General features: G+C 37.0%; 1 protein-coding gene across 2 annotated transcripts in view; it reads left to right on the plus strand.

The window, feature by feature from the left end:
* The window catches only part of Hmgcll1 (3-hydroxy-3-methylglutaryl-CoA lyase like 1), a 122,636-nt gene that overhangs the window by 55,697 nt on the left and 38,954 nt on the right, over window positions 1-27,985 (plus strand). For both annotated transcript variants that reach the window (XM_006973739.4, XM_042281282.2), the window contains exons 4-7: window positions 6,359-6,454; window positions 8,598-8,746; window positions 16,981-17,044; window positions 19,533-19,721. In XM_006973739.4, coding sequence (XP_006973801.1) covers window positions 6,359-6,454; window positions 8,598-8,746; window positions 16,981-17,044; window positions 19,533-19,721 — 498 coding nt within the window. The remainder of the gene's footprint in view (window positions 1-6,358; window positions 6,455-8,597; window positions 8,747-16,980; window positions 17,045-19,532; window positions 19,722-27,985) is intronic.

Consider the following 27,985-nt stretch of genomic DNA (forward strand, 5'->3'; position numbering starts at 1 on the left):
TGTAAACCTTAAAATTGTGACAATTATCTGTAAATTAAGTACAATGATATTTTTAAAAACTGGATGGGCAGCAGTGGCACATGCCTCTAATCCCAGCACGTGGGAGGCAGAGCCAGGCAGATCTCTGTGAGTTCAAGGCCAGCCTGGTCTACAGAGCAAGAGCCAGGACAGGCACCAAAACTACACAGAGAAACCCTGTCTCAAAAAAACAAAACAAAAAAAAAAAGTTTTTAAAAACTGAGATGAGTGTCAGAGATCATTTCATCAAATGTTTTCCTTTCATTTTGCTTGTGAGTGAATTGCCTTTTTTGTGTGACAATACCTTTTTGCTGTGGGATGTGTTTTATATGCTGTGAATATGTATTGCTCTGATTGGTTGATAAATAAAATGCTGACTGGCCAGTAGCCAGACAGGAAGTATAGGCAGGGCAAGCAGATGAGAGGAAGCCTGGGAAGATGAATGCTGAGTCAGGAGTCACCAGCCAGACACAGAGGAAGCAGGATGACAAGACAGAACTGGGGAAAGGTACCAAGCCATGTGGCTAAACATAGATAAGAATTATGGATTAATTTTTAAGTGTAAGAGCTAGTCAGTAATAAGCCTGAGCTAATGGCTGAGCAATTATAATTAATATAAGCCTCTGTATATTTACTTGGGGGACACAAGTGGGAGAGATTTGCCCCAATCGCTGGCCGGCCGGGACACAGGGAGACTTCCAACTTTACTTTTTAATATTTTGTTAGCAATAGAAGGTGCTATGCAATTTTTTGGAGGAGAAGGATTATTATCAAACCTAGCCAAAGACAGTGCATGCTACAATATTGAACTGTCTGGATAGATGAGGGTACTAATATCTTGCCACAGTGACATGAATGTTTTGGGGATTATCAACTACTTCTTGGTTGGATATGAAGTCCACTCCATGGAAGAGAATACATGCCTGGTACTGTAGACTTTGCATGCTACAATACTTATCTGACTGGTAAGATGTGATAATTGGTACAAAGGTGACATGAATGTTTTAGGGACAATCAACTGCCTCCTGGTTGGATGTAAGGCCTGCTTAGCAGGGAGGAATTCATGCCTGGCATTCAAGACATAATCAAAAGCATATGGTTGGTCACAAGACCTATATGGAAATTTACTCCCAATGTTATGGGGGTCCACAGAGGCTCCCTAGTAAGGCCTTACTCAAGGTCAGAAAGTCTGAGCTTGCTTTGCTCAGCAGGGCTGCATAATGGAATGATTTGGCCAAGGGTGTTTTTACCGGGTGTTTTGAAGACTCTATACTTGTTGATACCTTATACTTCGACCTTCAAAGGGGGAGGTACTTTGACCCTCCCCTTGTTGATATATAAAAAACGCATTAGAAGTAAACTCGAGGTGACTGGGTATTGACTCAGGATCCTCCTGAAGCTATCCTGTGTCTCTGTCTTTCTCATTGTCTCCATCTATATTTCTATCTAATATTTCATCATACCTCTCTACTCCCTCCAAGAACCCTTTGATAGGTTGGAGTTGGCTCCCAACACAACATCTTGCCAAATTCACATTCAGTAAATTTTGTGCCCATAGACTAGTGCACCTCTCAGCCTTGGCTTCTTTCAGCAACAGGCACCTGTCTAAGCAAGGAGCCATAACTGGCTAAAATGTTGACAAAAAGTGACTGCTGAGTGCTTGTCCCCAAGCAGAATACCTTTGCCAACCCTCTGTGGCCCAGGGCATCTTGAAGAAGAGCTGGTGGAAGGACTGTAGGAACCAAAGGACGGGGAGAGTGCAGTGAGGTGCTGATTGCTGGGTACCACATGGCCATTGCAGTCATCAACAAACAACAACCTTGGCTGCTTGCACAGGGCCTGAAGAAGAAAGGAAAGGAAGAGTGTGGTAGAGGAGACTCATGAAAGAAGGAAGGGAAGAGAGGGAGAGTAGAGGAGACAGGAGAGGATGAGGGGTCAGTTTAGAAGGACTTAGTGAGAAGGGGATGGAAGAAGTTAATGGGAGGTAACTATAACTAAAGTCATTGTGTGCACATGTGGTATTGACAAAGACTGAAAAAACCCTGACTGGCTCAAACCTTTCCATGTGTAATATTTAGACAACTTTCAGATACCATCAGGTCCCATACACTCAATATTTGTTTCTCTTCAATTATTATGTATTTTTGGTGCCAAACATTATGCTCATCAGGAATATGCAGTCTTGTCTCAATTATAGATTCCCCATTGTAATAGAAGGTAAAATACAATGTTAAATTTATATTCTGTTCTATGTTCATAGTTTTAAAAAGAGGAGAATATTTACACTAGTGTTCTTGAAGAGTATAGAACCAAGCTGCGAAGTTTGGGCTTGTATTCACACATAAGAACCCAAACATAAGAACATAGAGATGTTAATGACATGATAACCTTCATTTGTATTACTTGAATATGTTACAGAATAGCATATCTATTTATATGCTTGTTTTTCTTTGGATTCTGCTTATTGTCGTCATAATTTCATTAAGGTATTACTAGGGAAGTACTATAATATCCTCACTATTCAATTTATGAGTAAGTTCTCAGGATGCTGTCTCTGTTTCAGGTAAGCAAGCTTATGGTACCTTAGTTTGTTGGGTAGACATGATTCCCCATCCCACCTTCAAGCTGAAGCCTCTGTTAATCAACCATTTTCCCTCAGTATGAAAATTTTCACAGAATCCACATGAAACAGAGGCCAGATAAACCAACCAGCATATGGACTGATCATGAGTTTCATATCGGACACAGGGAAATCAGATCTTACACCTTCTTTCCATGACTTCTCCTTGTCCATTTCCCTAGTTCTGGTTGGCTATACCATCTCTTATTTGGGATTGCATCTTTGTGAGAAAATTCTGCACATGTGGAGTATATTCCTAATGTCCACAGTGCTGTTAAAGATGACAGAACTATGTTACTAACCAAGTGTAATTAAAATTTCAAAGGTTTGTATTAATTTAGATTACAGATTTTTTTAACTATGTTTAGAATCAAAACAAAACAAAACAAAAAACATGGGGAAAGCAAAATGTTTCTAAGGATCCAGAATCCAAAGGAACTCAAAGTCAAACACATTAGCAGCTGAGATGTCTCCAGATGCTCTTGTCTATGTGGCATTGCACAACTTCACCACAGCCTTGGATGTAAATACATGAGATGCCCACTTTGCCATGTGTGCCACCCCACATTCAATAGCAAGACACACCACCTGAAACACCTGCACACAGATTCATGGTGCGCTGTTTTTATTGTGCACACAAAGGTTCTTGCCTTACAGAAACCCGAGAGTTAAATATTGAAAACAAATCATTTTAACAGTTTCCTATCATTGTTCTTCAGCATGTATCAAATAACTATGCATTTGGATTGTGTTGTGTTTGAATGTTTGACCTTAAAACTTGCTGTCTGAAGGGAGTTTAGAATACATAGCAAAAGGTCAAATGCCTACAGTGCCAGCATGTGTACCTGAGTTCGTATCCCCAGGACCCACATGAAAAATTGCATAGGTGCCTTAGGGATTATAGAATCCTAGCACCAGAGAGGTAGAAGCAGGAGAATCACTGGGGCTCACTGGCCTACTTGCCTTGCCCAATCGGTTAGCTCTATGCTCAGTGAGAGACCCTGTATCCAAAAGTAAGGTGGGGAGCAGTAGCAGATAGCCATACATTCTCCCTCACAAACATGTGTAACACACACACACACACACACACACACACACACACCCACACACACACACTGTTTGATATGGTAGACCTTTTGCCCAATATCTGCAAATTCCTGGCTTCAATACCTGGAATCGATAGGGAAAAAAATGCTCTTTGAGTAGCTTACTAGATTTTTATAAAATAGTTCAGTTTTGGCATGGGATTTAGACAGAATTTACAGCAGTTTCTGAAATGGTAATCAACTTATTTCTGCCCTTTTGTGCTATGTATTCATGAAAAACAGTATTCTCAACATTGATGATTACAACTTTGAAAGATGAATCAACTCTAAAAGCACTGAAAATTTTTGAACTGTAGCCAGCAGAACCAAATATTCCATCAACCATTACTTCTTTATATATAAATAATTTAGCACATCTATCCCATTATTATACAAATATGCTTTCGTTTTTAATGAGAGCTAAGCTATATGTTTACAAAATAATTTTTAAAATACATTTATACATGGTTTATTGTAACTGCATGCCACTTGTTCTCTGTACTTGGGTTGTGGTTTTCTATAATGGTCTCCATCTGATGCAAGATATATTATATATAATCTCAAAGGGACTGATACTTACCTATGAGTATAAGGATAACTGATTTAGTAAAGTGGGGGTTGGAGGTTCTCCTCCAAGAACCATGGCCTCACTAGCCTCAGGTATATGGCTTAGTTTCCAATAGCAGGCATGAGTTCCCGCCTGTTGAACTGGCCTCAAGTCTAGTCAGAAGGCTGTTCATACCACCAAGGTATGTGTGCTTCTACTGTACCCTTAAGGATACCTATCATTCCATGCTCGTTGTTTCAGTTCATAAGCACCATAAGTGGGTAGGACTATTGTTTGCTTTCCTCCATTGAAATCTTCTCTGGAGCCTTCTGGTACCATGAAAATTAATCTTCAGGAAGGATGCTTTCAGGTAAGATCCAATTTGAATCCTGGTTCTGTGTCCCAAGTATTCAAGTGTCTTCAGTAGTAGGGACTTCCCTTCAATCTTGGAGAGTCAACCGCAGTATCCTATAATGGTTTGGGGTCTGTTGGACAGCTTTGACCAGCAGCTCAATAGGGGGGTTCTCATGGCTGATTTAGGGTTTTTTTTTTTAAGATTGTCTTTGGCTCTTGGGCAGAACATTGTCACCTCACACGGAAAAATTTTACCTAAACTATATATGTATATGTATAAATAGACTTATGTGTGTTATATGTAATTTTAGGTGGTGTAGATAATAATATTGATTTTTTTCCCCAGACATCTTTACTGTTAATGTGTGTTTTAAAAGGCTAGTAAATAGTAGGGATTAAGTTTTTGAGTAAAATACATCTTTTATGTTAGTCTTAGTAATTTTTCTTTACGAGTTCTTGGCCAAGTGGTGTTTCTTTACAGCAGAGCTCACCACTCACTGAGTTCTCAGACTTGCCTAAGAGTTTCTTCCCATCTCTGTGGGCTGATTTTTGTACCTCCCTGGGATTCGTTTCTAATTCTGAATTTATTCCAATCATCTCGCTATTCCAATACCTCTTCTCTGTGCCCTTATGTTGCCTTCAAGATAAACCAGTAGTTTTTGACTGATATAGATCCAATTCAAAGACATGTCACAGAGTGTGGTCACCACATAGCCTGGTGTCAAATGATGTGTTTACACTACTGCCACATGCATCCTCTGTGTCAACCACGACCATTTTTCAGGGTTCTAGCTTTTACTGCTATATAATGAGATATTTGAAATCTAGGTGGTAGAAACAAATATATGTTGTATTCACTAAGTCTGTGGATTGGGAATTTGGCCATGACACAGTGGAGTGTTTGTCATTATTCCATGGTGTCTAGGATCCCAGCCATATGACTGAACTCTTGGAGGCTAGAGTCATCTGAAGTTTCTTTAGTCACAGATATAGGGACTCACCCTGGTTGTTGGCTTGGTGCCTCTGTTCATCTTCACGTATATTCTCCGTGAAGGCCTGCCTCGTTTTGTGACCATTGCACAGGTGATTTGGGGATTTCTTCTGAAATATCAACTGATTTCATAGTGTCCCTTTTTTATAACCTAGTTTTAGAAATCACATAATATTGTTCCAACTATAAAAGTATTACTTAGACAACCACAGTGCACCCAGCTTCAAGGGAATGGATAAGTATAATCTATGTTTTTATCAACAGGGAAGAGAACTTGGAAAAGTATAAGAGACCAGAAATAGCATCATGGCTGATTTAAAACAAAACAAAACGAAACTATAATACACCACATTCAAGCTCTTAGTTCATAGTCCACTATCATAAACACCCTATTACAAGGCATGGCCTTCCTATTTCACATAGTAGTATCTGATTAAGTGGGTGACTACAGAGAACCAGCATTTCTGCCATTTTCTTTAATCAAAATTGGTTTTCTTGCAGTCATTTGGTAGTCTAAGAATCAGACACTCATGGTAGTATGGAGAATTTCAATGGCAAAACACTATGTATTTGTCACAAATGATAGTGAAAACTACTCTTCCTTAGCTACATGTGAATATCTCATTTCAGACATTAATTTATAGAATTTGTTTTATATGTAACTATAACTCACACAAAAGGCTGATAATACATTTGATACCTTGCTCAGTTCTATACTTACATATAACTATTATGTATTTAAGATGGCTGATCACACTGAAGTGATGAGAGGCATTCATCAGTATCCAGGAGTTCGCTATCCTGTCCTGATACCTAATCTTCAGGGCTTTCACCATGCTGTAAGTGCACTACTGTTTTATTTAAAATTGCCTTTATTGTTTTGAAGATCTTTAAAAGTTAAAATGCTGTCATGTTTAAGTCATTACTCTGCTGATAGACGAACATAAACACATAGAGATCAAGCTTCCCCAATGGCATTGTAGAAACTAACATATTCTCCATACAGCTCTTTCAGTGTAACTGTTCAAGATTTTAATATTAAAAATATAATTCTCAGCCGGGCGGTGGTGGCGCACGCCTTTAATCCCAGCACTCGGGAGGCAGAGGCAGGCGGATCTCTGTGAGTTCGAGGCCAGCCTGGTCTCCAAAGCGAGTTCCAGGAAAGGCGCAAAGCTACACAGAGAAACCCTGTCTCGAAAAACCAAAAAATAAATAAATAAATAAATAAAAAATAAAATAAAATAAAAAAAATATAATTCTCTATTTTGGATGAAAATCTGAAAGTTTATTTTGTGCTTCCCTATTAAGAAGCTAAAATAGAGCATATCTGAAACATTTATTGATGAAGCATTATAATTTTTAATATTCCTGAAATAAATGATTTGTCAACATTTTGGGGCCAGCCTTTTGTTTATGTGGATTCTTCTCTTAGCCTGAAACTAATCATTGTCACTGCATCTGCTTCTAGTGACTTTCTTTATACCTCTTTTGTTTTATTTATTGTGATTCCGTGTGCTTTAGGGATTTATGTGATTTAAATAAGAGTTTTAATGACTGCACACACATAAAGAACCACATTACTTTTACATAAAAACTTACTGTATTATCTTCACGTATGTTTGTCACAAAGATGTTACAGTATATGGTCCTCATGTCAGTGAGTATTGTAAGTGCTTCATGTGATACTATGCTACATGAAGTTATAGGAGTCTATTTAGTACATTATTGCTGGTGTGTATGCTGTTAGAACCATTTCTCTTTCATTTGATTTGATACAATTTTATGGCATTATAAAATTAAAGAATATTACTGTCATGTCTTCCAAAGTAGAGAAGGTCTCCATCTTAGAGAAAATGTTTGGGGTACATCCTAACAATAGTGTAACTACAGAATAAACACTAGCTTGGGAGTTGTAGGTTTATAATCGAAGCATGGTTTAGTAGCTTACTATCTACCTGAGATTGAATGGCAAATGACTTTGTGCCGAATTTGTACAATGAACCCAATAATAATTACAGGGGTTTTTCAGATTACAAAAAAAGTTCTAACATTCTTGGCAAAGAGCAGGTGTTTAATGAAATAGTCATTTTATTTTAGAAATTCAAAATTCACATTTTAACAGTGGAACAAAGCTGAGTGTCTTCTACATGTTGGAAGAAAGATCAATCTTTTTTTTTTTCTTTCTTAATGTATTAACAGGCAATCAAAGATGAGGGCATGTAAATCCTAGTCAGTCAGTGAGTGAGACATTAACATGATGTCTTACAGATGCCTCTTAGGAATCTGTAAGGCTTGACCTTTGAAAATGTATTACTGCGGATGCAGTGTGTAATATAATATGGTGGTATAAATATAACAAAGGGACAAAGGGGACAGAGTGATTCAGTTATTATTTTAGAGTTAAAGACTAGCAGTTGGACTTGCACCTTAGTCACATGAGTACACGGCTTTGGTAGTCAGGATACAAAGTAATAGAGGCTAGTTAGGAACTAGAGTGAAATTTGGAAGCAAAATTTAAGTGATGAATTAGGAAAATATTTGCTGTTGGTAAGACATTCTCTGTTGGATTATAGGAAGCAAACAAAGACAGAATTAGTTTGTATTGCTCTCTTTCAGCAATTGGTTTCAAAATAATGTTCTAAAAAATACAGGCTTTAGTGGAGTCCACATTTCCCCCACCCCCATAATTACAGTTAAAGTGTTTTGAGGATAACCATGATGAAAGACAGGATTAACTGGTTCATCATCACTGTGTTTTATGTGTCTCATAATCTTGAGAATATTGTAGTTTGTGGAATTTTCTTGTTACTATAAAATATTTTTCCATTTCAAAACAGTGTAAGTGGCAAACAGAGAGGAATCTGGCTTTAAATCTTAAGGCACCATGAGAACACAGACATGCCATTAGAGTAGTCTGTCTACTGCTACCATTCACAAGACTTTAAAACATGTTAGCATTGGGCTGTACACTGTGTCTTTCAGGTTGCCGCTGGAGCCACTGAGATAGCAGTTTTTGGTGCTGCTTCTGAATCTTTCAGCAAGAAGAATATTAACTGCTCCATTGAAGAAAGTATGGGAAGGTTTGAGGAGGTTATCAGCTCTGCAAGGCACATGGACATCCCAGTACGAGGGTACTAATGAAACCCAACTCGATTCCATTAGTATCTATTTTTAGTTTACTTATAAACCACCTTGATCATTTTTTACAATTTACAAATATATATATATATATATATAATATAGTATATGAACCATATTTATTTATAGTAATCACTAAGTAATTATATCCCATTAATAACAATCACCATGTTTCTAGCCTGTGGAATCTGGAATCTGTATGATATCAGGGGAGCTAGACTGTGAACCTCACATTAAGATTCAGCTATTCAGATGTAGTTATGTGTTGTACCAGACTCACATGTGTCAGTAAATTAGAGCTGTTTCTGCAAATGCCGGTATATATGAGATCCTTACTCTTTTCTTGTAGAAACTGCATTGCTTTGGATCTGCATTGCTGGCTTTCATTACAGGAAATCCCATTAAGGGTAACAGAGGAGGAAAAACTGTCATAGATCAAAAACCCAGTTTTCTCTTTTAGGAGTTTACATGGTTGCCTTGAATTGAACTATCATGTCATGTCATTTCTGAGTTCACTGTCCTGCGGCTCGTGCAATAGAGCCATGTGCAAACCATTAGAAAACAGCGTAGTGGAGAGCAGAGACAGGAAGGTAAGGAGGCCATTAGCATGATGGAACCAAAGGAAGGGGGAAAGTCTGCATTTGGTTTTGCCTGCTTCCAAGGCCAGTGGTTGCAGCATAGATTTGGAGTTGTTCCTCTGCATGGCAAAACATGCAATAAATTATTTGTTATTGAGGAAATATAGTAGTTTGTTTTCTAAGAATTATATAAATATCCAGATATGATGAGCTTTATGCTGGATTTAACTGTAATTCTTTTAGTTGAAGTGAGCAAAGTCTGTAGTGGCAGAATAATTCAGCAATTTATAAGAGAAGAGGGTTGGCTTAATGATCCCTAGTGCTGAAAATTTAAAGATATTAATTAAGTGTGTCCTAGTTAGAATTTCTATTGCTGCAATGAAACACCATGACCAAAAAGCAAGTTGGAGATGAAAGAATTGACTTGGCTTACACTTCCAGATCATAGTCCATCATTGGAGGAATTCAGAACAGGAACTCAAGCAGGGCCGGAACCTGGAGGCAGAAACTGTTGCAGAGGCCATGGAGGAGTGCTACTTCCTGGCTTGCTTCCCTGGCTTGCTCAGCCTTTTATCCTGTAGAATCTAGAACCACCTGCCCAGGGATGGCACCACCCACAGTGGGTTTGGTCTTCTCCCACTGATCACTAACCGAAAACAAAAATGTCTTGCCGCTGGATCTCAAGGAGGCAATTCCTCAGCTGAGGCTCCTTCCTCTCTGATGACTCTAGCTTGTGTCAAGTTGACACACAAAACCAGCCAGTGGAATGTTAAAGACTATTGGTTTTGAGGGAGGGCGTTACAACGTTGGAATTAAGCCTAGGTCATTTGGAGAACAAACAGACTTAGAATATACCACACAGTGGTTTCTCTTGAAATGTATCTTCCCAACTCTATACCATAAAGGTTTTTTTTTTTAAATTATCTATCTTTGTAGCTTAATAGAAAATTTTCATGTGAAGAACTTGTTAAAAAAAATTTAAGCCAAGATAATGCACACCCATTGTCATAAAATAATAGTTTATTTATTTTAAGGCAAAATTATGGAACCACAATAAAAAGGAGAGATGTTTTATAAACCTTCAAATTCAAATATCACTAAGTTGTTTTGCCTTTCTTACCTTTAAAAGAAAGGGCATATAAACACCCTTGTCTATTGAAAAATGTGAACAATATTTAGAGGAAAGTATTTCTCACTGGAAAAGTTTAGGAAACTCGTTATAAAGCCTTATCGATGGATTACTGTGGGTATTCTATTGTAGAGTTGTAATGTAGACAGATATAGGCTTCCCAACACTTTTTTTTTTGTCTAATTTGAGGTTTATTTCTGAATTTCCCAGAGGACTATCCATTTGTAGAAATATAACTTTTAGCATGTGTGATCCTTAATTGTTTGAGTACTTTATTTTCTTCACTAATTTTGCATTGAATTTAAATATGATTATATTTTTGTATTGTATTCATTCTTTGAGAATTTTACATATGTGTACACACACACACACACAGACAGACACAATGCATTTTAATCATATCAATTGCCCATTTTTTCCAAATTCTCTTACCTCTTCCTCACTTCTGCATGCTTCTCCCAATTTCATGTCTTCTTTTTATAGCACACTGTGTTATGTCCTTATAAATGTATTATAAAATAAAAAGTCTGGAGGCTCCACTTATCAAAGCATGAAACATGAAAAATCTGCAAATAGCCAGTGTGATATGGGCTGCCATTTTACCTCTGATGTCTGAGCTGTATGAGGCTGCAGTGCATTTCTCCCCCTCTTAGGAGCCTAAGTTATTTATCTATTTTTAAAAGACAACAAAATGCAAGAATATATATCTGTGAACAGCATCTGTGGCATTTCTTTACAACTTTCCAGAAAAAAAAAACAACTGAAAATGAAATTATGAGACTAAGGGATGAGGTGACTTATTAATTAGATAGTATTAAAAACCCACAGCTTTCATTTAGGTACAGAAAGCAAAGACAATTGTGAAGTGTAATGTTTCATTTTAGCAATAATTTGTTCATACAAAGTGACTAATATTTACTACTAATTAGAAGGAGGTGAGACATCAGATTTTCTCTAGCCACAATCTGTGCAGTCCTTATTTACCTTTTACCCATCAACCAAACCAATCCAAACCAAGTCTGTTTTGTTTCCAAAGTATGTTGCATCAGAGGTATTAGTGATCTGTTTCTTTAGTGGAAGACACTCACTGTGAAGACGCTTCTCCACTGTATGGCCGTTCTTCAATCGGCTGCTCAGTTCTGTTGAGCTTGCAACCTTGAGAACAGCAACCTTCCCAACTGCCAAAAAGGAAGGGCAGTCTCCCCCAACTTTCACTTCACCGAATGATTTATAGCCCAACACATTTATTCAAAACTTTCAGCTTTCAACCTGAATTAGCCAAGCCATCTGTCTAAATCATGTTGCAGAGTTTGTGTGTCCTGCACTTCTTGCTGCCTGAGGCCAGATGCCACATAGATTATGATCCTGACCTTGAAGGGGAGGGTAGCCTTATTTCGAGGGATAATGAGGCTCTGTATTCAGAGATCCGCTTTTATGTGGGCAGTGAGGAGCAGGCAGTGCTGCTTCTGAATGACTACCCAACGGCCTCCACTGGACAGTCTCCCTCCAAGGAATTCACTTGAGGATACATCACCATCTCCAATTAACAGAAACTGCTTATAGAGTTACTTTTTAAACTTTTACCATTAAACTGAAGTCTGCAAGAAAACATGAAATAATAGGTTGCTGAAATATGGTACATAAAACTAAAACTCAGACATCTGCTTTGGCATATTTTTCCTATGTATAGTGTTTACTTAAAAATGTATATTTCATGTAAGTGTATGTGACCTACCATCAGTATAAAACAGGGGGCTGAGACTGGATGAGGGTCAGTTTATCTAGTACATTGACTTTTTATTTTTTCCTTCCTTCCTTCCTTCCTTCCTTCCTTCCTTCCTTCCTTCCTTCCTTCCTTCCTTCCTTCCTTCCTTTCTTCTCCCTCCCTCCCTCCCTCCCTCCCTCCCTCCCTTCCTTTCTTCCTTCTTTCCTTCTTTCCACTCTCCTCTTCTCTTCTCTTCTCTTCTCTTCTCTTCTCTTCTCTTCTCTTCTCTTCTCTTCTCTTCTCTTCTCTTCTCTTCTCTTCTCTCCTCTCCTCTCCTCTCCTCTCCTCTCCTCTCCTCTCCTCTCCTCTCCTCTCCTCTCCTCTCCTCTCCTCTCCTCTCCTCTCCTCTCCTCTCCTCTTCTCTTGGTTTTTGGATAGAAGTCTTTCTATGTAGCCCTGTCTGTCTTAAATTGCCCAGCTTGACCTCCTTTGTGGCACTTCTCTTAGCTCCCCCACCCCTGATTATTATAGGAATGTGCCACCATGCTTTTGGTTTTTTTTCCCTTTTTATTGAAATTTTTCTCACATAATCTATCAGATATAGAAACAGAGACCTAAGGGGGTGGATTTGATGTAGACATTCCTTTTCAGGGCTGAATGTTCCAAGGTCTCTCAATCTCTGCATATTGTCTGGCTGTTGGATCTCTGTATTTGTTCCTATCTGCTGTAAGAGGAAGCCTTTCTGATGATGACTGAACAAGGTGCTGATCTATGAGTGTATCAGAATTCATTAGGAGTCATTTTATTGCTATATTCTTTTAGTAGAGCAGTAGTATTTGGTTTTATCCTAGTTTCCTGGGCTATCTAGTATCAGGTTCTTGGTCATCCGAGCAGAGTCAGGTATGGGTTCCATCTTGTGTATTGGGCCCTAAATTGAATCAGATGTTGTTTTGTTACTCTCACAAGCTTTGTGCATCATTGCACTAGAATATGTTGCAGGCAGGTCACCATTGCAGATCAAAGGCTTTGGAGCTGGGTTGGGGTTTATGTGTATATATTTGGCTGTTAGCTTGGTGTTTTTGTGGGACTCCTAACAGTGGGAAGGGTGTGTCTCTCTGACTCTTTTGCCTGCTCTTGGGACTCTTTTCTGCCTATTGGGTTGCCTTGTCCAGCCTCGATATGAGGGTTTTTGCTTTGTCTTATTGTATCTTATTTTGTTGTGTGTTGCTGGAGGGCTTCTCTCCAGGTTCCACCAAGCCCCTCAGTCCCACAATCCTCGTATAAAATAATCACTCAGACGCTTATATCACTTATAAACTGTATGGCCATGGCAGGCTTCTTGCTGACTGTTCTTATATCTTAAATTAACCCATTTTTATAAATCTATACCTTGCCACGTGGCTGATGGCTTACCGGCTTCTTTACATGCTGCTTGTCCTGGCGGTGGCTGCAATGTCTCTCCCTCCTTCTTCCTGTTTCCCCAATTCTCCTCTCTCTTTGTCTTGCCTATACTTCCTGCCTGGTCACTGGCCATCAGTGTTTTATTTATATAGAGTGATATCCACAGCAGTTGTGGTGGTCTATTGTCTCTTGAAGGCCTGCTCTTTTCTGAAGAGGAAACAGAGGATGAGTAGATGTGGGGGAGAAGGGAGGTGTTGAAGCTGCAAGGAGTTGAGAGAAGAGAAACTGTGATTGGGATGTGTTGTGTGACAGAAGACTCTGTTTACAATAAAAAAATGAAATTTGAAAGTTGTTTTGATTTGTGTTTCCTTGATGGCTAAGGATGTTGAACTTTTCTTTAAGTGTTTCTCAGCCATTTGAGAATTCTCTGTTTAGATCTATACTCCATTTTTAAATTAGGTTTTTTTCCTGATAGCTATTTTTTAAAAATCTATTTTGGATATTAGATATTAGCCCTCTATCAATGTATAGTTGGTAAATTTTTTTCACAATATATAGGCTGCTCCTTTGTCTGAATGATGGTATGTAAGCTTTTCAATTTCAAGGTCCCATTTATTAATTGTTGATCTTAGTGCCTGTGCTAGCAGTGTTCTGTTCAGAGAGTCTTTTCCTGTACTAATGAGATCAAGACTGTCCCCTACTTCTCTTCTATCAGGTTCAGTTTTATGTTGAGGTCTTCAATAGAACTTTTGAGAAAAGAGATTAGCACACTCTGGATTACAGGCCTTTGTGTGCCAATTTGCTTTAAGAATCTTAAAGTCCAGATAAAGACATAGTTTGAGGAATACTGCATTAGTTTTGTAGTAAGTAACTCCACGTGTAAATAAGTCAAAGAAGGCACTCACAAAATTGAGGAATATACTGTGAAGATATAGTTGAGTGGAATTGAAGACAGGAAGTGACCTTGGAAAGTATTTAGTGAAGAATGAGTGAAAATACCCATACAGAGTTAGGCCTTAGGAGCATTCAGATGGTTAGTCATGGCTTAGCAACAAGCTGAATAAGCACAGGATGCTTGGTTTGAACAATTTGAATTTACTGTTGTTTATTGGCATTACTTTCCTTATTTAACATATTTACAAGGAAAATATGAGCTGGGCTGTGGTGGTGCACACCTTTAATCCCAGCACATGGAAAGGAGAAGCAGGCAGATCTCTGTGAGTTCAAGGCCAGCCTGGTCTACAGAATGAGTTCCAAAGCTCCACAGACAAACCTTGTCTCAAAAAAAAAAAGGGGGGGGGAGGATATGTAACTGGCACAACTGGCACCTTAGGCATTATATTTAGTCACATCTCAGTGTTTGGGACTTAGAACAAATGTAATCAGTTTTTGCGTATTACTAGAATCATTGTATTTGGATTGGAATTTCTCCTCTTTTATACAACTTTCTCTAGTGTTATGCCATTTTCCTTTCCTCTCATGTGTCTTGGTCACATTTTAACCACTTATGGAGTATATATAAGAACTGGAAGAGCAAGCTATGTTTCCAATAAATTCGAATTCCCCTTCCTTGCCCTTTGAACTGTGTGTTGGGCTTGTTAAACAGCTTATCTATTTCATTCATCAAATGTAAATTTTATTTAAACATATACCTCCAAATTAAGTTACACTGACAATTGGTGTGAACTAGCCCAGTTAGTGTGTACCTCAAGTCTGTTAGAGATTTCCTTCTGAGTTTTCTAGTGAATCACAAATTTAATGAAGATGTTAGTATGTTTTCTTTTGGCTCCTGTATTCCCTCTGGCAGCCAATTTGTGACGACTAGATTTCTATACAACAAATTTCTTCTTTCAGGGTCTTGCCTAAACTTTCTGAGTGCCTCAGAATAGTTCTGAATCATCTCAAAGTCTGGCCTCCTTTGTAAACACAGCACTTGCTGTCTAGAATCTTTCTTGTCCTAGACTAAGAACTGTATCTCCAACCCCACTTCCTCCACCCTTCTCTCCCCACGTGGCTTTCTTCATTCCTGACCACCAGGCTTATGATGCATTATTTAAGACTGCATTGTAAAAGTGTCTGAGGCTGGTTCGGTAAAGTGGGGTTGGAGAGAAGCTGAAAATGGTTAATAGAGGCTTGTCATCAAGCTTGATAATGATATGGAAAGAGGTCACTATCTTTAAGTGGAAATGAGTTGCTGAGGAAGCTTATAGAATACCTTTATCCATAATCCTTTTTTTTTTAGAAAAGTATCAACAATTTTTAATAAAATGAATTAAAATATAAATGTGAGCTCAGGATGTTTCCTTCCTTCTCTGTGGCTCTGAGGGCGAATCTTTCACTTGTATGACCCAGGTCGATGCAATGGTTGGGTTTCTTTAACTCCATCCATCCAATGCCTGCTGTATAAACATGTCTTCTTTTCTCTGTCAGTAATGTTTCTCCACCTCCTACATGATACACGTACTTTCCATCTCAGTGTCCTTAATTCATTTACATTTGCCAAGCTGGTTTCCTATCTCAAGTAACTTTACAGGTTCCAGGTACTGGTATTTCATATTTTTGTATACTTTTCTTCAAGATATAATATATAGAAAGATAGTAAAAAGAGAAGCTTTCAGATTTAACTATGTTTATACTATTTGCCCCATCACCTTTATCCATAATCTTTAAGCCCATTAGACACTATTCTATTTGAAACAAATTAGATATACTCATGAGAGAAATAAGATGAATTCTGAGGTGGTGGCTACTTCCTGGGGCTAGAAATGAATAATGGCTGTATTGTATTTGTTGTTAAAACATCTAGATAGGTGTATGGAGAGACTCTTCATTTTTGCATGCCAGCTCTATATAATTCTAAAGGCTTGGGTATTTAAATATTAAATTTATAACTCTAAATAAAACTACATTTCACTAGTGTTTTCTGTTTTGAATATTTATGTGATGTTATAGTACAGTGGTTCTCAACCTCCCCAAGGTTGTGACCCTCTAATGCAGTTTCTTTTGTTGTGGTGACCCCTAATGACAAAATTATTTCTGTTGCCACTTCATAACTGTGATTTTGCCGCTGTTATGAATCACAATGTAAATATCTGATACACTGGATGGTCTCAGTAGACTTCTGTGAAATAATTTTTTAAATAAAAGTCATCAAAACCCACAGGCTGAGAACCACTGCTATAGTATAAACAAGTTCATATAATGTTCTCTAGTGACTGTCATCATCAAATAACATTATCAAATTTTAATTATTTGATAGATTAAAGGTTTAAATGCTATGAAATAATTTTTATATAGTTGGAGAATAAGGTAAAGGTGTAAAATAACTTTGCTCAATGCATTTTTGTTATTCATTTTTAAAGTGGAAACTTGGAAATGATTGACGGATCATATTGCTCTGTATTTTCAATGTAGGTATGTGTCCTGTGCTCTGGGCTGTCCATATGAAGGAAGCATCACCCCACAGAAAGTCACAGAAGTAAGAAACCTCTCTAGTCCTTATGGTTACTGGTAAAATGATGGTATTATCATTAAATTTAGACAGTTTGCTTTATCATTTATTGAATTTCAATAGCAGAGACTAGAGACTCAGACAACATGACTGAGATTATCACTGAAGATGTGTTGTTACTTAGCTAGTCATTTCATTTTCTTTTTTCTTTAACATAGACCTATCAGCTCTAACTTTCCAAAGATGGCTGACAAGTTTTATAACTTGGATGCTTTAAAGACAAAAGGGGTAAAAGCAAGAGAGCCATCTGGCTTGTGCATGACTTTAACCAAAGGAATGCTTTTTCACTTCCCATCACAAGGTCAGACAGTTGTGCACACACGTGTATGCAGCTCTTTCTCATGCATACTTACCTCAGAGCACGTGTTTCAGTGTTTCTGTTCATTTGTGATCTTCATTATTGCCTGTGTTTTTATGACAGACATTTATGGCAATAGAGTGTAGTCATTAAGAATCTGCATATTGGATTTTTAAATCTGTTTGTTCTATTCTAACTCTTTTTTCTTACCATCACTTCATATTAATGAATACCTAATACTCTACTTTGAGAATTTGTTTAGAAATTTATTTGTAGATAAAGTATATTAATATAAACTTCTGCTAAGATTATGAATTTTGTGATACAACACAGAAACAGTAAATGTGACATGATTAGTAAGCCCCAAATTATGTAGATTAAACTTTTAGTCCAGCTGAAGTTAATCCCTTCCTTGTTCACTCATTTGAACTCTGAAGATTTTTCAAATGAGGGTTATTAAATTATGTCTTATATTAAATGTCCTTGATCACAGAGGCAAGTACACTAGGAAATGATGAAGCTTAGGTTTTATATCAATTTACTTACATCTAAGACTGTTTTATGAATTTGCATGGACTGCTATATATTGATTTTTTTTAAAGAACATTTCCAAAGGGCTTGACTCAGGCCTCATTTCTTGGAGACACCAGACTGTTAGTCGTCCTTTTGCACTGTTCTAGCATGGAGGAGCTGCATACTCATTTTTTTTTATACCATAACAACTGGGGTGCTGCTGAAGCCTTGCAGACAGATTAGAAGTATTAAAAATTCATGATCAGCAACCATGCTGCAGGGGCCTTTGTGCTAACCTAATACGTTTTGTGAATTTATTCTTTTCTTTCTGAAATGACTATTTGAAACTTGATTACTTTTGCAGACTCTCACCCTTCTTCACACTTAATGCCCCTGTTTTTTGCTTGCTCGTGGCACTCTCTTGCACGTTTGACTTTTTCCCTGCTTTGGAATGCTCTCTGCCTTTCACACTTCAGTGGCTTGGAACCCACTAACCTTTGTGTGTGTCTCCTTTCGCAAACACATTTCAGACCCTCTCTTCCACCCTTTTAAAGCTTGCTTTATCTCAAGGCACTCCACTCCCATGCTTGACAGCTCTAGGCCAGTGTCCAGTGTCCTTTCACACATGATGTAGAATCCTGTTTCTTTGTTCAGTCTTATTTTAGTTTGATTGTGCATATCAGTGATATTGGCAAAAAACTGGCCCTCATTTGTATCCATAATCACAAGAGACATGCCAACATTACTTTCTCATCAATCTCATAACCTAGCACAGTGCCTATAATACAGTGGCTCTGGACAAGTACAAGTTGAATGAAAAAAAAAAAAGCCTTTTACTCACTTTATTTTGCAGCCAAACATGCCATTAACATTGTCCTGATTATTGCTAGTTTTGAAAGCATACTTTGGAAAGCATTCTAGATGAGGACATTTTGTCACCTATATTCAACAAATCAGTAACCGAAGCACAGTAGATTAATCTCATGATCACCCCAGTATCAAAGGGATAATCTGGGTGAAAGCTAATATCCAAATCTCTATTTGTCTCATTCTAGAACCTCTGCCAAAATATCATGATGTCTTCATGCAGTCCACATTGCTCTTTCATTGTAGCGTTGGTTATTAGGCTTCAAGATAACTTGAAATTTACCTGACTTGAGTCCCTTCACTTACAAGATAGAAAATTTAAGCTAGGAATATTAAGTGATTCTTCTAATTGCTAAAAACCTTAGTGACAGAGTTGAAAATTCTGCTGATGACTCATGACCTCTGATATAATGCCCAAAGAAACACTCCTTCCAATGTAGACCTTCAATGCTTCTTTTGAATTAAAGTTGAGAAATATCAACCTCTTCTATATGAAATCACAGCTTGACCTTGAACAGATATATATAAAGTAGGTGTGACTCTAAGACAAACTTGAACAGATAACATAATAATAGTAATTTCATCCAAAATATTGATATGGGGCTTAAAATTTAGTGAGCACAAAAGAGGACCAGGAAACCGACGTACACACTTTGTGTGGGCAAACTCATCAGAGTTGACATTTTTATCTCCAGGTGGTGATTGCTCGTGTCGCAGGATTGGTGTCAGCTCATTTCCAGTTTTTTTTTTTTTCACCAGCAGTTTGCCTTTCAACAGGTCTCAAAGAGATTGTATGGAATGGGCTGCTATGAGATCTCCTTGGGAGACACAACTGGAGTGGGCACTCCGGGCAGCATGAGGATGATGTTGGAAAGTGTCATGAAAGAGATCCCTCCAGGGGCTCTTGCTGTTCATTGCCATGACACGTACGGACAAGCCCTTGCAAACATCCTAACAGCTCTTCAGGTATTTGTAGTCTCGGTGTGCTATGCTGTAGTTGTGCACAGTTTATCTATGATACAAGCATGTTGAGAGTTTTAGTGAAATAAATTTATCAAATGCAAATATAGTGCTTAAACAACAATATGTATTATATAGTTTATGTTGAGATTCTAGGAATATGATGTTTCAACATAGCTACATGCATGAAATATTTGTAAATGCTACATGATTTTTTTAAAGAAAATGGAGGTCTTATTACTATTTGCATGATTTGGTCAAGTTGGTGTTCTTTTATTTTTAAAGTATCAATTCTATTAGACCTATGGCTTCTAATTTCAATACTTATATACCTCAACTATAAAATTTAATACAGTTGAATATTATGATATGTTGAGAAGTAAAGACACAAAAAACAGCAGCATGCAACATTGTAATCATGAAATGAATGATCTCTTGTTAATTTGGTTGTTCTATGATGAATATATGTGAAGTAGGAACAGAGACTATTTTATTAAAGAATTTTTTCTAAAGTTTGCAACCTCACATTACATGCATATACACGCACCTAGGAATCGAGTGTAAAGCCCTATGTGTGCTGGGCAATAACTCTGTCACTGAGCCCACAACTTCACTTTTAATATAACTTGTTTATTTTAACTGAATAGATTCCTTTATTTAGTTAAAGAAAAATATCTAAATAGTTAGAATACTAGGAATCACTAAGTTATATGCTATTCTAGGTGTATTTATCTAAAGAGTAAATTTAAATTATTTTATTTTAAAATTTTCTTAATCTTATGAAAAATAGATTCATTTGATATCCATACAGATAAAATCTTGAAAATTAAAGATAATACTGTTACAGTGTTTTGGTAAGACTGGAAGTCAATTTGGATAGCTTAATGTTACAGTTCCATCATGTGCAGCTGTTGGCAGAAGTTTAGAAAGATCAGGAGGAGCTTATCTGACATGTGTTGTATATGTGAGAAGGAAAAAAGATGGTGTTGTGGTATTTTGGGGTACTGGAACTTTAAAATTTTTCCTTCCTAGGTAATCTAGATTCAATGACAGTAGAGAAATGTGCATGGCTCCAGGATTCTGTGTCCAACTTCACCTTTTGTCTTATTGGGTGTTCCTGAGCACATGCCTAATGTTCCCCCTCGGCTCTGATATTTACTCTTTACTTCTATATTTTCACATTGTGAGTAGTAATGTATTTATACACTATGTTTATTATTCTATGGATGGTAGTTTAGTTATTGGGGATAAAGGCTTATAGTGTAGAGTCTCAGAATATAGACAAAAAGTCTTTAGTCTCTACCTATAAATACTTCTTTTTTGGGCACTAAATATTTTTATATTTATTGTGATTTTAATTGTTAAGAAAAGCATATCTGCAGAATAATAGTCACTGTATATAACAATATTTATTATTTTTATATTTATATTAAATATTTAAAAGCATTTAAGTAGACAATAAATTATACATTTAGTAGTGGTCTCATACAATGATATTAATGCTGAAAAACTATTTTCTCCAAGTGGCCTGGTAGTCATCGTGATGTCTTAATGTGATACATTAGCCACATGCCGTGATGCCGCTGTTAACAAATGTGTGTTGCTAATTATATGAAAATACACCACAAAAGTCATAGTATTTATAACTATATGTATATTTGTATATATGATTATATAAATACAGTGTTTACAGCCAGTATTGACAACTATAGAAAGCAAGTATTTTGGGTTCATGTATTTTACACTCTTCCTTCTCTCCTTTTTGTGTATGTGTATGTTTGATGCTGGCCATCAAATCGGGGGCCTCCTCATATATGCTAAGCCCAGCCCTACTGCTGTTTTATTGTTACTTCTGTTTATTGAAAAACACACAGAGACACAGTGCAACATTATGCCTGTAACAACCTCATATATTTCATTTTACTGAATCGCCAGGCCATGCAGAGTGATCCACTCTGGGTTTGTGATGCACAGTGATGGAACTTACTCACAATGTATTTCTCAGATTGTCATAATATGTGTTTATACTTGTTAAAATTAACCTATAGAATAAGAAGAAATAATTCCCAGTAAGGAGTGTGTGTGTTTCAAGAACATAAAGAAAAAAAATCAACCACTGAGGTGAATAGCTTGGGAAGATAGCGTGAAAGAAGAATAGATTGAGATTTAGAAAGCTTGATCAGTTGAGTGGCATGTTTTTTATTCATAGATAAGTACTGAAACCTTGGGGAACGTTGGAATCCTGCACTGGAAATACAGGGGAACACTATACATGTTTGGATCCAAGCAAGTGGGGAATATGAAAAAACCTGTATGTGGCCAGCATTCCTCAAAAGAACACACTCTCATAAAGGATAAACAACAATGACACAATCCTCCCCATCTATGGAAGATAAGCATGTTTATTTTTCATGATACTGACTACAAGTGGAAAATAGATAGAAAACCTCTCTTTTGCATCATAAACTTTCATAGCCCTCCTGAGTTTAGAGTTTGGCTTTACATTGAATTTGAAAGACACACCAGATGAATTGCTTTCAGATAGTTGTGGGTCAGCGGGACCCGTCATTTTCAATCACATATCTATTCTGAAGGAATGCTATTTCTGTTTGAGCTAAGCTCTTGGCAAATTGTGTGTGTGTGTGTGTGTGTGTGTGTGTGTGTGTGTGTGTGTGTGTGTGTGTGTGTGTATGTATGTATCAGGGAAGAGGTGGATATTATAGTCTTCAGCAGCTCCTTTTGTAGTTAGTAAAAGCTGTAAGAACCTGTAGTTATATATTCTGTTATATCCTTCTTAATATATACAAGCTCTATGTAAATCTGGGAGGCAGACGGCAGGAGGGAGGAAAGAGGTCCGGGGAAAGAGTGGTCTTCTTCTGGCTCCGTACTATCCAAGGGCTTCATTTTTAGTTTCAGTGTAAGCACACAGATAAAAAGTGTCACAGCAACTTGCATTTTGGGAAATATGCTGTGCATAAATGAACAACTGAAAAAATGGTCAAGAACAGAGGTGAGCAAAGGAAACTAATGTTTCAAAATTATCGAGGTTTCTTTCGTTTTTGTGTGTCATTTTTGCTAGGGTTGCCTGTAGTTTGATAAGATATTGAAAACTGAAAGACATACCCTCCCACTTTCTGGAAACTATACATAATTCAGACAATGTTTAAGTCTTTTAGAATTTTAAATTCATTGAAGACAGATGGGTGTGGCACTGGGATGTCACTGTAGACACATGTGGATGCTGGTCTTTAACAGTCCTGCATAAAGAAAAGCCTAGCAGAGACCATTTCTAACCCCGCCTTTTAATAGAAATGGCAGTAACAACAATAGAACAAGCAGGTTTAAATTTAGATAACAAGAAACAAAACTCTTGGAAAAAATCTTAACGTCTCAATGTAGGGGAAATGAGAGTCCAGCTTCATTAGGAACACGGCTAACCTTGGCTTCAGGAAGCAATGGTCGTACTTCATTTTAATGGAATCTTTGAAGTGGTTTCTAGTAAAATTTGTGGTGGATGTGGAGTGGATATCATTTGCTTTAATTCAGGGGTGGGGAAACAGTTTGCAGTGTTCCAAACTAGAAGTTACTATTAAGGCAAGGAGACATGTAATAAGTAGAAACTTGGCTACAGTGGTAGGAAACAAATGGGAGTTATAAATGGAATGTCCCCCTTAGTCTGGAAAGCACATCTAATCAACTAGTAGAGGAACCTTTCCTGGATTTTCAGGTTTTATTGTGTTTTTAATCACTTAAACATGTAACTCATGGGACTACATGGGTATGTGGACATTAATAATTGAAACTTATCAGATATGTTTAATGTAGAGAAATTATTCTGATCATAGATGTAAGTTAAGGATATTTATAACTACTCAAAGCAATAGAGCAAGAAAACGAGGTGATAAAATGTGCAACAATTTAGTAATGGAAGAAACATACATAGCCCTAGATACATGTCTCCAATTTTATGTAAAAACTAAGTTTCACCCTGTTTCATATTCCCCAAGTCCCTAAATAAAACAGCAGTTTAACAAATTGGTTAATCTACTTAATATAAAACAATTGCTCATTTTTCTCCATTAAAATGTTTTGAGCCTTCATAATTGAGTAAGGCAGAGTAAAACAAATAATATCCAATGCTACAAATAATGGTCACATGTTAATTGCTAGCATAGAGACAGAGCAGAAAGCCCAACATTTCTCATGAAGAAATACTACATGCTTTTTTCTTAAATTTAATAGACCTCTAGCTAGTGTGCCTTTCCTTGTAATGCTTTCCATATGTTTATTATTCTCTTTTAGAAAGACTAAATTATTAACCTAATTTTTACATCAAAAGCATTCATGGTTTTATGTAGACTCTTACTAAACCATGTTAAAATGCCACCAAACTACAAGTTTTTCCTAATGTAATTGGTTTATGTGGTTCTCAAAAAGGATTTAAAACAATTTCCTCTACTACCTAGCCAAGTCTTTCTCTTTTTTCACTTCCTACTTATTATAAAGGATGTAATTGTGCAAAATTGAGACAAGTCAGAGAATTTCCAGAAGAGTTCCTTGATAATGGTGCACTTGGTGGCCAAATTCATGACTGTCATTGCAATTAGTGCCTTAGCCAACAATATTAACTTTTAGCATGTATCTTATTTATAAGCAAAGCCGTAGTGCAGAACACTGGGTAGCAAATATATGTAGAAATGGATGCGTGAGATATTATTCATTTATTTGATAAATTTTTAACAGCTAAGTAAAACAGAATATAAGAAAGGAAAGGATGCAGGGGACTTGTAGGGTAAGATGGTAAATGAGAAGCTTCCTCTGTGCTGCTCTGTTAATAAAGAGTGTTAAGGCAACAAAGGAGACCCAGTATGACAAGAAGAGAAAGAGAGAAACAGCTATAGAAGCTCAGAAGGAGGCAACGGTACAGCTACAGATCACAGACGGCTAGGAAGTCACCACCCAAAAGTAGGAAATGTCCTGAGGAGGATATTCCAGTAAAGGTCAAATACGGAACCCCAACTATAGAAGACCAAAGGGACCCCTCCATATCTTCTAATTGTTAAAATTCTAAGTGTGCAGCAGAAAGCTGCGAGCCATGAGTGCTGTCGTGAGAAATCTATCAGAATAACACCAAACTTCAGCAGAGACTTTCAGGCAAAGAAAGAAGGGACAAATGTATATCAAGGCTGCCAATCACTCTTCCTGTACCCTGAATGTTATCTGTAAAAACTGAAGAAGCAGCAAAGACATCCCATGGTAAACAAGTGCTAAAACCATCCAAAGCTGACAACTAAGTCAGCAATGCAGAAGAAAACCACACAAAGAGGAGCAAGAAAATTATGAACATGAAAGTTTGGTAACAATAAATCTTACTACAAGGACAGATAGACGAAAAGAACATATCGAGATTGAACAATATAGTTTTGAATATTGGTTGGCTAGTGAAGAAACCAGAGGAGAAATGACTTTTTAAAATCCCAGCATCAAATTAAAATGGCAACATGAGTTATGAAAACTTGTGAGACACAATTATCGCAGTTGTAAATAGAAAATCTTTACCTCCGTGTTACTGCATCTTAAAGATCTCAAATAAACTATCTAGCCATGGACTAGAAAAGGAAAACCAGTCAAGCAAGGATTTGATAGATGTAGAGAACTAATGATTATCAGGGCACAAGTTAATAAAAAGAAAAACGTCAATAAATGTACCTAAAGAACAATACAAAGAATCAAGCAATAGAGAGTTGGTTCTTTGAAAATACCAAACTTGACAAATGGTCTAACTAATCAAAAGAAAATCCACCTTAATAAAATTGGAGACAAACCATAGAGTTTTACACAGATTTTGAAAGTTAGGTGATAATTAGAGAAAATTTTGGACTATTTCAACAAGTTGAAAAGCATAGAATAGATAAATATCTAAACACATGTGACCTACTTAAACGAACTAAGAAAATACAGATGAGCAAACACATTTAATGACAAATAATGAAATTTCACAATAAGAATATTCCTGGAACAGATAGATTTACAGCCAATTTCTACCAGATCTCCAGAGAACTACGTCCAATATTATTTTTCCAGAAAAGCTTTCAAAATAAAAAATAAAAAAAAAAGAAGATAAGACAAACAAAGAAAAAATCCTGGACCAATTATGTTAATGGATATACATACAAAAAATTTCAACAAAATACTTGGAAATTTGATTCAATAAAACAAGCGATTTTATGCCATCATTAAGCTGGATTTAATCCAAAGATGCAATGAGGATTCAACAGATACAAAAATATTATATCTCTTTATGGTAAGAGTCTTGAAGAAACTAGGCCTGAAAGGATCACATCTGTGTATAGTGTTGTTCTAAACAGACAATAACCACCTGCCTAGTGTCTTCTTAACTTTATACCTTGTTTTTTGAGACAGGATCTTTCAGGAAAAACTATGGCTCTCTGTGAGGCTGGTTGACTATTGAACCCCAGGAATTCACCTGTCTCCACTTCCCCAGTGCTGGGGTTACAAGAGGTGCTATCAGGCAGGGCCTTTTAGCCTTTTAGTACTGAGGACTACTTTCAAACTTAAATATGCAAAGGTGATTGGGAATTCCTGATCCTCCTGCCTCCACCTGTGTGCTGGGATCACAGGGCTATAGTACCATGTGAGGCTTCCATACTGTTTAATTAGTAAAAACAAAAGAAAATTACATCTAAGACCAGGATTGCACAGGCGGCTATAATCTTCATGTTTCCTGAGTAAAATTGTATGTAGTCCCTCCAGAATAAGACAAAACTATTAAAAAATAATTCACTCAGTAAATTTGAAAGGCTGTTAGGAGGCAGTTATTGTGTTTGAACATATTTAAAAAGTAAGTCAGTGTAACTTAAATTTATAAGCTAGGTTAAAACTTGATTCTTACATAAGCTCATTAATATGATTTTCTGAAGAAAATGATGGGGCTGGAGAGACGGCTTAGTGCTTGAGAGCACTTGCTGCTCTTGCAGAGGACCCGGGGTCTGCTTCCAAAGCCCACGTGGGACACCTTACAACCATCTGTAACTCCAGGTCCCGGGGACCCACCAGTACCTGCCCATATATGGCATCCACCCACACATCATGCACATACACATAATAAAAATAAAGATCAATAATTTTGAAAAGAAAAATTATTTTTACTTTTAGAAAAATGCTTTTATTATCTGTGCACCTATTTGGATGAAAACTATCACACAGAAGGTAGTCAATAAATATTTTTGGTTCAATGAACAACCTGAAATAATTCATCACATTTGACACAAATAATTTGTGCTGAAGAATCTGTTCCATGGTGAAGACATTTATAAACAACTGGAAACATTTGGCTGCTTCCAGGGAGGGATTCCAGAGCATGTGATTTGCAATTACTGAACTTCCTGGCCAGTGCCTTTCTGACTTGAATTTACTCTTCGCTGATACTGTTAAATAAGTCTAGTATTGTGTATGGTGAGGCTATTTTCTAATACTGAGCCATTTTAATCTAACACCACACATTACTTTCACCTCCACAAATCAGGACTGGAAAGAGTCTGGCAACCTATGAGAAAATTATCCAAATAATAAAACTAAGATATTTGTACTTATTCATATATAAGACATTAAAATATTAAAATGTATTTATATTAAGCATGTGAATACTAATATATATATATATATATATGTATGTATGTATATTTGGTTTTTCGAGACTGGGTTTCTCTATGTACCTTTGGTGCCTTTCCTGGAACTCACTCTGTAGCCCAAGCTGGCCAGGAACTCACAGAGATCCGCCTGCCTCTGCTTCCCAAGTGCAGATTAAAGGTGTGTGCCACCACTGCCTGGCTGTGGAAAATATTTTTAAAGCTAATTTTGTGAGGTTAAAAAAAAAGAATGTGGTTTGAAAGGTGTCTTGAGGATTATTAGTTCCCTTTTACTTTGCTCTCACAGTAACTACAGATAACCAAATAAAGCTCGTGGTTCTTAATGTTTTTGCTCCAGTAAGCATTCTTGAAGGACACATTTGTTTACATAACCCAAACTTACTGTTTTCAATTGAAAGTCAGAGCCTATTAGACTAGATTTCCCATTCTGTAAAGACCAAAAATGTATTTACTTTTTCTTTAAAAAACATTTTATTTTATTTCTCATGTGTGAGGGTTTTGTCTGCCTGTATGTCTGAGTACTATGTGCATGCCTGGTGCCTCCTGAGTTCAGAAAAGGGCTTCAGATCCCCTGGGACTACAGTTGTGAGCTGTCATGTG

This window comes from Peromyscus maniculatus, chromosome 7, assembly GCF_049852395.1.
Source record: "Peromyscus maniculatus bairdii isolate BWxNUB_F1_BW_parent chromosome 7, HU_Pman_BW_mat_3.1, whole genome shotgun sequence".
NCBI lineage: Eukaryota > Metazoa > Chordata > Mammalia > Rodentia > Cricetidae > Peromyscus > Peromyscus maniculatus.